General features: G+C 52.8%; 2 protein-coding genes across 7 annotated transcripts in view; one reads left to right on the top strand and one right to left on the bottom strand.

The window, feature by feature from the left end:
* Scn8a (sodium voltage-gated channel alpha subunit 8) overlaps nt 1–7,146 on the top strand; it is a 168,641-nt gene extending 161,495 nt beyond the window's left edge. For all 6 annotated transcript variants that reach the window (XM_076912116.1, XM_076912117.1, XM_076912119.1 and 3 more), the window contains one exon: nt 892–7,146. In XM_076912116.1, coding sequence (XP_076768231.1) covers nt 892–2,039 — 1,148 coding nt within the window. In that variant the 3' untranslated portion in view covers nt 2,040–7,146. The remainder of the gene's footprint in view (nt 1–891) is intronic.
* A 458-nt stretch (nt 7,147–7,604) lies between these two features.
* On the bottom strand, nt 7,605–8,628 carry Tmdd1 (transmembrane and death domain 1). The gene has a single exon (XM_034517444.2). It carries the CDS (start codon nt 8,592–8,594, stop codon nt 7,641–7,643), a length of 954 nt encoding a protein of 317 aa, XP_034373335.1. The 5' UTR covers nt 8,595–8,628; the 3' UTR covers nt 7,605–7,640.
* Between the last annotated feature and the right edge of the window lie 266 nt (nt 8,629–8,894).

Here is an 8,894-nt window from a genome sequence, read left to right on the forward strand (position 1 = left end):
TGCTGATGTAGAGGGGGAATAGCGCTGACTCTCGCTTCTGGCCTTTCCATCTCCTCTTCCTTCCATGGCCTCCCTTGGACTCCCCCCCCCCCCAAGTAATTCCTTAATTTTAAGACAAGTGACCTATGTACACTGAGTCATGAGAGTAGAGAGAGAAAGGGGAGGGAGCTGACCTCTTCACCTCGACTTTTACCTCCAACCCCTGCCGGCATGCTCGCTTTGAAACTGCCTTCTGATCTACCAGAACCTTTCATCTCAAAATCTTGGGGCACCAAGCAGAAGGCCACCCTGGGCAGCCCACTTTAGTCTCTGAGGTGAGTGCTCTCCCACAGAGTAATTAGGACATGTAGTCAAAGGGGAGTGTCTCACTCCCTGATTGGAGATTTGGAAATCTGGCAGTGTTGTAGAAACCATTTGAAGGCTGTATTCACTGAAAAAGTGAATCCTAGACTAGGAAAACAAAGATCTCCTTTGTTTTAGCCATGGGAAGAGGTAATGCAAAAGCCATTTTCATCTGAGGCACCAGTCTTGCAGACAAAAACTAATTAACCTTTTAAATATAGAGACACAGAAAGATAGCCCTGTACCATTTCCTAAACATAGACACCTTGTTGTCAGTGAATTCACACATAGTAAAACTATAAAAACACTAGAACCACCAAGGCCTGAGGACGCCTCTAGGGTTGTGTGCTGGCCACAGATAAGCCCCGCTGAGCACACAGTCTCTGCATTACTGCTTTCTGTACAGTTTCTGTGTTTGGAACGTGTCGCCGTTTTATTGTGAGGATCATCTCATTCTATATGCCCGTGAACTTCTGTGCTTCACAGTGCCCGGTAAGCGGAGGGAAGGGTGTCCCTGCCCTTAGTCATCAGCCTGTGTTCCCCCCTCAGGAATGTTCCTGGCTGACATCATCGAGAAATACTTCGTCTCCCCGACCCTATTCCGAGTCATCCGGTTGGCCCGCATCGGGCGCATCTTGCGGCTGATCAAGGGCGCCAAAGGGATCCGCACCCTGCTTTTTGCCTTAATGATGTCGCTGCCCGCCCTGTTCAACATCGGCCTCCTGCTCTTCCTCGTCATGTTCATCTTCTCCATCTTTGGGATGTCCAACTTCGCATACGTGAAGCACGAGGCCGGCATTGACGACATGTTCAACTTCGAGACATTCGGCAACAGCATGATCTGCCTGTTCCAGATCACGACCTCCGCAGGCTGGGACGGCCTGCTGCTGCCCATCCTCAACCGGCCCCCTGACTGCAGCTTGGACAAGGAGCACCCAGGGAGTGGCTTCAAAGGGGACTGCGGGAACCCTTCAGTGGGCATCTTCTTCTTTGTCAGCTACATCATCATCTCCTTCCTCATCGTGGTGAACATGTACATCGCCATCATCCTTGAGAACTTCAGCGTGGCCACGGAGGAGAGCGCCGATCCTCTGAGTGAGGACGACTTCGAGACTTTCTATGAGATCTGGGAGAAGTTCGACCCCGATGCCACCCAGTTCATCGAGTACTGTAAGCTGGCAGACTTTGCCGATGCCCTGGAGCATCCGCTCCGAGTACCCAAGCCCAACACCATCGAGCTCATCGCCATGGACCTGCCCATGGTGAGCGGAGATCGCATCCACTGCTTGGACATCCTTTTTGCCTTCACCAAGCGAGTCCTGGGAGACAGTGGGGAGCTGGACATCCTACGGCAGCAGATGGAGGAGCGGTTCGTGGCATCCAATCCTTCCAAAGTGTCTTACGAGCCTATCACAACCACTCTGCGGCGCAAGCAGGAAGAGGTGTCCGCCGTGGTCCTGCAGCGTGCCTACAGGGGACACTTGGCTAGGCGGGGCTTCATCTGCCGAAAGGTCACTTCCAACAAGCTGGAGAATGGAGGCACACACCGGGAGAAGAAGGAGAGCACCCCGTCCACAGCCTCCCTTCCCTCCTATGACAGCGTAACAAAACCTGACAAGGAGAAGCAGCAGCGTGCGGAGGAAGGCAGAAGGGAAAGAGCCAAGAGGCAAAAAGAGGTCAGGGAGTCCAAGTGCTAGAGGAGGGGGAAGGGAAGCTTACGCTGGCTGAACACGGGCAAGTGAAGGCTTGTTTACAAACTTCCGACTCTCACGGATGCAGAGCAGCTGTGGAGACCTACACCAAACATAGTCTGCTTACACATGACATGGTTGCATCCTGAGCGGTGACCTGCTAGGGACAAAAGACCCTGCTCCCTGGACTCACAGATTTTCTATCGCTTGGGCAGATGGTTACTGCATGTTCCACACTCAGTCAATGCAACTTAGAACTAAATTAACAGGATACAAAACAGAGGCGCTGCCGGGACCAGCAGATTGCCGCTGCAGCCAAATGGATTTTATTTTTTCATTTTGTTGATTCTCAGAAGCAGAAAGCATCACTTTAAAAGTTTGTTTGTTCATGCAAACAATATTTGCATTCTTACATTAGTTAAGCTAAGCAGCAAAAAGAAACACACATGCGCACACACACACACAAACACACACACATACACATTCAGCCTACGTCACTAATCGTCTGTTTCTTTAACATAACAGCATCTTCTCCACACGGGCGGCACGTGGTTTGGAGACAGGTGGGGGAGACAATCAGGGTTTCAGGCTGAGGAGGACTTGCTCAGGCCAGTTCCAAATATCGTGCTCGTTCAATGCGTAGAAATGACTTGCATGATGGCATGCTGCGTTCAGAAGTCATGCATGAGATCCATACACCACAAGACACTAGTAATCCTGTCCCCCGCATTGGCTCAGCCTCCGGACAGGACCCAGCCCTGCACCGTTCACTGTATTTGGAGAAATGGTAAGAGTTCCATTCCGGCTGCAATCCTCTCAGTGTAGAAGTCTTTCATACACCTCTGGGTAGGGAGACATAATTAACCAATTGACCACTACCAACAAAAACAACCCAACCAAACAAGCAGATGGATCCGCTGCGTGTACATGTTTGACAAGACATCTCTAACATACAGCCATTGTTGCACATTTTGCTGCTCTGTCCAATACATGGGGAGACTTTGACCCCGAATGGCTTGTACTATTAATGTCACTGTAAAACCAAATCCTAGGGCTAAAATAATAATAATAGGAAAAGAGTTCATTTGTATCTTGCAATATTCTGATGATTGTTTAGCCTTCATACTGGAGAACTGACACCTGGGGTAGAGATAAAAGTGCTATTTATCATAGCATGTTACCTCTGGGGGGCCTTTGGGGGACTTACAGAAACCTTTTGGGGGGTTTGGGGTGCTTACTGCATTCAGTGTCATGTCTGTCTGCTTTTCTCCAGGCTCAGGTAGATATGGAAAGGGGTTCAGATATTCTGAACTGCCCTGTCCTGCAGAGGGGTTGTCACAAGCTCCTGGCTGCATGGTTCTTCCTGCTTCCACCATATCCTCCCAGCCAGCAGGGCTTCCCTTCCCAGCAGCTCAGAGCTGGTGAGGACAGCAATGTTGGCTGGGATATGGCTGTGGGCTCTTCCACTTGTGATTAGAATAATGGTCTCTAGCATGAACCTGATGGAGAGATAGAGCTGCCTCTGGACCGAGCCCACTTGGTCTTGTTTCTACGATGGCTTTTGTGAGAAAGGACTTGGTAGTAATTCTTTAGGGTGTCACAGCTTCCCTTGACCTTTCCTTTCAGCCCACCTCGCTTTCTGCTTAGTAGCCTGCCCGCTGTTGTTGGGGGATGGCTTCCGAAGGGGCACCATATCTTCCATTCCATCCCCTGCTTTACAGAAGACAGTCCTTAGTCCACGGTGTCTCACCTGACCACACGGTCTCAAAGAGGAGATGCTGCACTTGAAAGTCAGATGGTCTCTCTAAACCAAATCAACATAGACCTTTCTTGAGCATAGTGTGGAGGGAAGTAAGCAGCCCATCATACCCACCAGTCCGCCTTGCAGTAGAAGCACTTTGGATGTAACCTCACGGTCCACCTGACTAGTTTTGCATAGAACAAACCACAGCCAATCAGTGAGCAGAGCTTTCTATTGTCTTGGATGGATAGACACTGTCCAACTCTCCCAGCTCAGGGGGTGTGTCCGTCTGTGTCACCGCAGCCAGGACGAGTCTAGAGCACCACCTGCAGGCAATGTCGCAAACAGCACAAAACAGGAGCTGACCTGTGGTTATTCTTTTTAAGAGAATTATAAATACTGTAATATATAATTTTATTTTATTGGCATGCCTTTTTGTAAATACAAATTACTAACTTATTAAATAGGAAATGGCTTCTGGCTTATGCCATTGTCATGGTTATTTTTATTTTTTATACTTTCCTTTCTTCTTAGAATTTAGAAGCTGTCAGCCAATGTATACCCCTAACCAGAAAGACAGACAAAAAATTTTTTATTGCTAATGGTCTTTTCCAAAACGACAAAATATATATATATATATATATTTTTGTTCCAATGTGCAATAAATTCTAACCACTTCTATGCAAGATTTGGCTAAACTTAATCATTGTTCTTAGATCTTGAGATGGGCAACAGCTGTTTGATCCTGCTAGGAACACCAAGCACCATGCTAGTAATGTTAAGTCATTAGGTCTGACCCTCCTCCCCCAGCTCCTGACCCAGCCCCGCAGGCTGTGCCTGTTTCTCACACCTTCCAACAGCCTCGCAGGGAAGAAGCCACCTCCAGCTCTGCTTGCTCTGAACTTTCACTCCGATTAGACCTCTCCCACCAGCACCCTCCATCCCTCCACCCAGCCACTCCCTGCTCGTCTCCACAATCCTTTCTTGTGACCCACACCATCACCAGCAGTTCACACCCACAGTTAACAGGCATCAAACCTTAAAGAATCGGCTGTGGCAGTTTTTGGTTGGTTTGGTTTTGTTTTGCGTCCTCATTGCGTGAGCAAGTGGCAGCGCTTTGCCAAACACTCATGAAGCCCATCAAAGAGCAGCAGCAGCCAGTACCACTGCACATATATATATAGATATATAAATATGATATAAATATTTATTTTTTGTAGCCGGGTCCTTGGTGCAGTATTTATATTCCACGATCCTCCTTTAAAAATAATAATAAAAGGACAAAAAAGCAAAAAGTCATGTGATGCTGTTCATTTAAAACGCAGAGCCAAAGCCCCCTGAGCAGTAGTCGCCATGACTACTGGGTGTGTGAAAACACCCCCCTCTTCCTTAACTTTCCTGTGGCTTAGGGTGAGAGGCTGGGAGTCACAGGGTGGCAGCAGGAGAACCTTCCTAAGTCCGAGTGAGTGGTCTGCTCTCGCCATCTGGAAATGAGCCACTTGGGCGTCTGAAGCTTTGGGCAGAGAGACAAGCGCCCTGTCAGGACCCCTGGAGCTACACAGAGCGCCCAAAGGGCTTCTCTCGTTTTATCACCACAACCGAACCAGTAGTGTGTTATCGGGGGCATGGAGCCCGACGCTGCCCTAAACAACACGTGACCTTTAGAAAAGTAAATCACTATTAGCCAAAAGGAAACAAAAATAAACACGGCTTTTTTTTTTTTTTTTTTTTTTTTTTTAACTACACAAGGGAGGCCTATCTTGCCGTGTGTCTGTGTTTGACTTTCTAGTTCTTGAGTTCTGGAAGGGGTCTGGGAACTGGGACCCTGGAGCTTTTGGGAAGGAGAAGGGAACCAGAGCCTCCCAATTCTAAGTAGTACTGGAGAGAACAGCCAGGTCCTGACCCCACCAGGTCCCTGCTTGCTGACTGCATGTGGCTGGGCCCCTTTAGGCTGGGCCCCTCCCTCACCGGTCCCATCCAGCAGAGCCTTCCCCCACCCCCACCCCCCCAAGAGATGACTTCAACCAACCCAGCTGGTCTGGCCTTACTTCTGCCTTGTTCATGGATATGATTTAAGAAAGAAAGAAAGAAAAAACTATCCTCCATCCCCCAAGGCTGGTGCAAGCACGCTGCCCAGCTTCTGCTCCACTAGCTCGCACTGGGCCCTGCCTTCCATCCACTCCCATTATCAGACTGGCAGACTGAGGCTATCCCCTTCACATTTGTGCGGGGGAGGGGACATCCCTCTCCAGGCCGTGTCTCCTGGTCTGGGAACACTCAGGAGGATCCTGAAGTGCCCGCTCTAGTCCACTCTAGTAGCTGAACTGGAGAGAGTCGGCTGGTAGGTCAGTCCCTGTCCTTGTCCCTCAGCCCCAGCCTCCAAGCCTTCTATGGAGGTGAAATTGCCATGGGTCAGGACTTGGTGACCTGAGTCCTGGGCATCTTCTGTAACGATGCCTCTTTCTTTTCTCAGATGTTGCCCAAAGTTTTGCAAAAAGCTTCGTTCATTTTCAGGTACTTCCCCACCCCCTAAAGAATTAGCTGCCGTCAGTCAGCCGGGGGGGTCAGGAGAAGAGGAAGTCTGGGTTCAGAGGTCAAGACTTGCACCCTGGCCTGTGCTTCTTGCCTCTTCTCGAGACTGCCAAGATTTCCTCTATTAAAACACTCCTGAGACACCCCTGCCCCTGACCCCACTGCTGTTTGCTGTACATAGAGGCTAAGTGGGGTGAAGTGGGCAGGTGTGCACATGTATGTGTGTGTGTGTGTGAAGAATGTACATAGGTTAAGGGGAGCGTGGCCCAGTGGTTCCAGAAGAGGGACAGAACTGTGTTCCATCCCTAGCTTGACCACTGGCTCGCTGTGTGGCCTTGGGCAAGTCACTTAACCTCTCTGTGCCTCAGTTTCCCCATCTGTAAAATGGGGATAATAATACTGACCTACCTCACAGGGGTGTTGTGAGGCTTTAACTAGATGTTTTGTAAAGCGTTCTGAGATACAGAGACAAAGGCGCCAGGGAAGGTCAAAGTATTCTTTGGACTTGAGGAAGAGGATCTAGTACCATAAACGCTGCTATTCTGAGAGCCATTTTAAACTGCACTGCTCCACCCCCCCGCTTCTCATCACCAGGACAGCAGGTGGAGAAATGTCTTTCCTTGCACTTGCTTCTGGGGTTTGTGATTCTTCTGATTTCCCCTCGCTGTACCTCCTTCCTTACCCCTCCACTCGTTCCCCGTTCTGTTTATGCGGAAATGGCAGAAACGCTTGAGAAATGAGAAAGTAAACGTGGATTGGAAGTTTATAGTCTGGATTTTCAATTTTACTTTGTACTGTACATCTTTTTACTTTAGAATTTGCAATAAAGGGTTACGTCAATCTTGTTTTCAACTCTCCTCTTGGACTGGACTGTCACTCTGTCATGGCTCTCACCCCAGGCCCCTAACCCTAGGATTCCCTGGCAATGGGCTCTCCAGGGCTTGGTTTCTGGGTGGGGATGGCTTCTCCCTCGGAGATGGGTGGGAAAGTGGCAAGGAAGCCTCCCCTGAGGGACTGAGTAGCTGCACTCTCTGCATCTGGGCTCCATGTCTGGATTACGTGCGCGCACGCAAACACACACACACACACACACACACACACACACACACACACACACACACACACGTCTGGACTGCGCGCGCGGGTTCTAGACTGTACCCCTAAGCAGTAGTGAGCAGTTTCCTGGCACGCGGGGCACCCGGGCGCTGGGCAGCTCTGGGCAGCGCTGGGGACCCCCTGCCGGCTCCCGCGCCCCCACTTCCATCCAAACAGCCACAGAGTGCGCCCTCCGCCGCGTTAGGAAACTTTATAGGGGTGCGCCGCCGTCGGGCGGTTCACAGCGATGGGCAGAGGGGTGAGGGCGGCTGCGACGCCCAGGACCGAGGCAGGAGCGGCTGAGTTTCCCAGCTGCAGGGCGTCTGAGCCGGCCTGGGCCGGAAGGAGGCGGCCGGGCCTCGGGCACGAGGCCACGCGGGGTCGCCGTCGCGGTCGTCGCCGGTGATCCACAGCGTGAGCACGGTGATCAGCGCCCCGGTGCACAGCGCGCCCAGGAAGCCGGCGAGGAGGCCGAGCGCCAGCGGCCCGGCCCAGGCTGAGGGGCTGCGCGTGTACGGGGGCTGCGGCAGGCGCTCCACGATCAGCTCCAGCTGGTCCCAGGCCGGTTCCCGGACGGCGGCGCGGCGGGCGCGCGGAGCTGGGGCAGGGACCTTGGCGGAGCCGACGCCGGGATTGGGGACGGGGGCGGGGGCGGGGGCGGGGCCCGGGACCGGGGCTAGGGCCCTGAGTTGTTGCAGGTAGCTTGCGCCCGTCCTCCGCAGCTGCAATGTCGCCTGCTGGTGGAGGTTCTTGGCCAGCTCCCGCGCCACATCGGGGCGGCCGCTGCGCCGTAGGGCTCGGGCCACGCGGTCCCACGGCAGGGCCGGGGCTTGGGCGGCCAACCAGGTCGCCAGCGCCTCTCGGCAGCCGTCGGAAACGTCCGCGGACTCGGACGCGCCCTCACTCCCCTCCGAAAGCTGCGTGGCTGCGGCCCGCCGCCGTTGTCCCACCGAGTCCTGCGCCCTGAACGAGGGTATGGGTGGCTCGGGCGTCACCAGCTTGTCCTCAGATAGCCGGGCCAGCTCCTTGTCCAGGTCGGGGTCGGGCACCTCGAGGAGTGATCGAAAGTGGCCGCACTCCTCGGGGGTCAGCAGTTCCGACAGGCGGGCTGCTGCGTGGGGGCCCATGGCGTCCAGTGCGCTCGTGGGGGCCAGCACCCCGTTGCAGAGAGCTAGGATCAGCGTCCACGCCATGGCTCGGCCTGAGGGAGGGGCTCCGAACGCCGAGGCTCTGTTGCAAGGCTGGGGATTGTGGCGTAGAGACGAGGAACTTTCCTGGAAAGCTGAACGCTCTGGGCAAAGAACTCAGCTACCAGGGGTGGGGGTGGGGCACAGATCTGACTGCTCAGGATCTAGAGGAAAGAGGCTCCCAGCAGCCCCTCTCCCTCGTCCCTATGGAGGGGGCAGAACTAGTGACCCATCCATGACAATGGTTAATGGCTGTGGGATTGGGCAGGAGTCTGGGTTTTATATTGAAGTGCCTACTCTAACCCC

This window comes from Arvicanthis niloticus, chromosome 13 (assembly GCF_011762505.2).
Source record: "Arvicanthis niloticus isolate mArvNil1 chromosome 13, mArvNil1.pat.X, whole genome shotgun sequence".
NCBI classification, from domain to species: Eukaryota; Metazoa; Chordata; class Mammalia; order Rodentia; family Muridae; genus Arvicanthis; species Arvicanthis niloticus.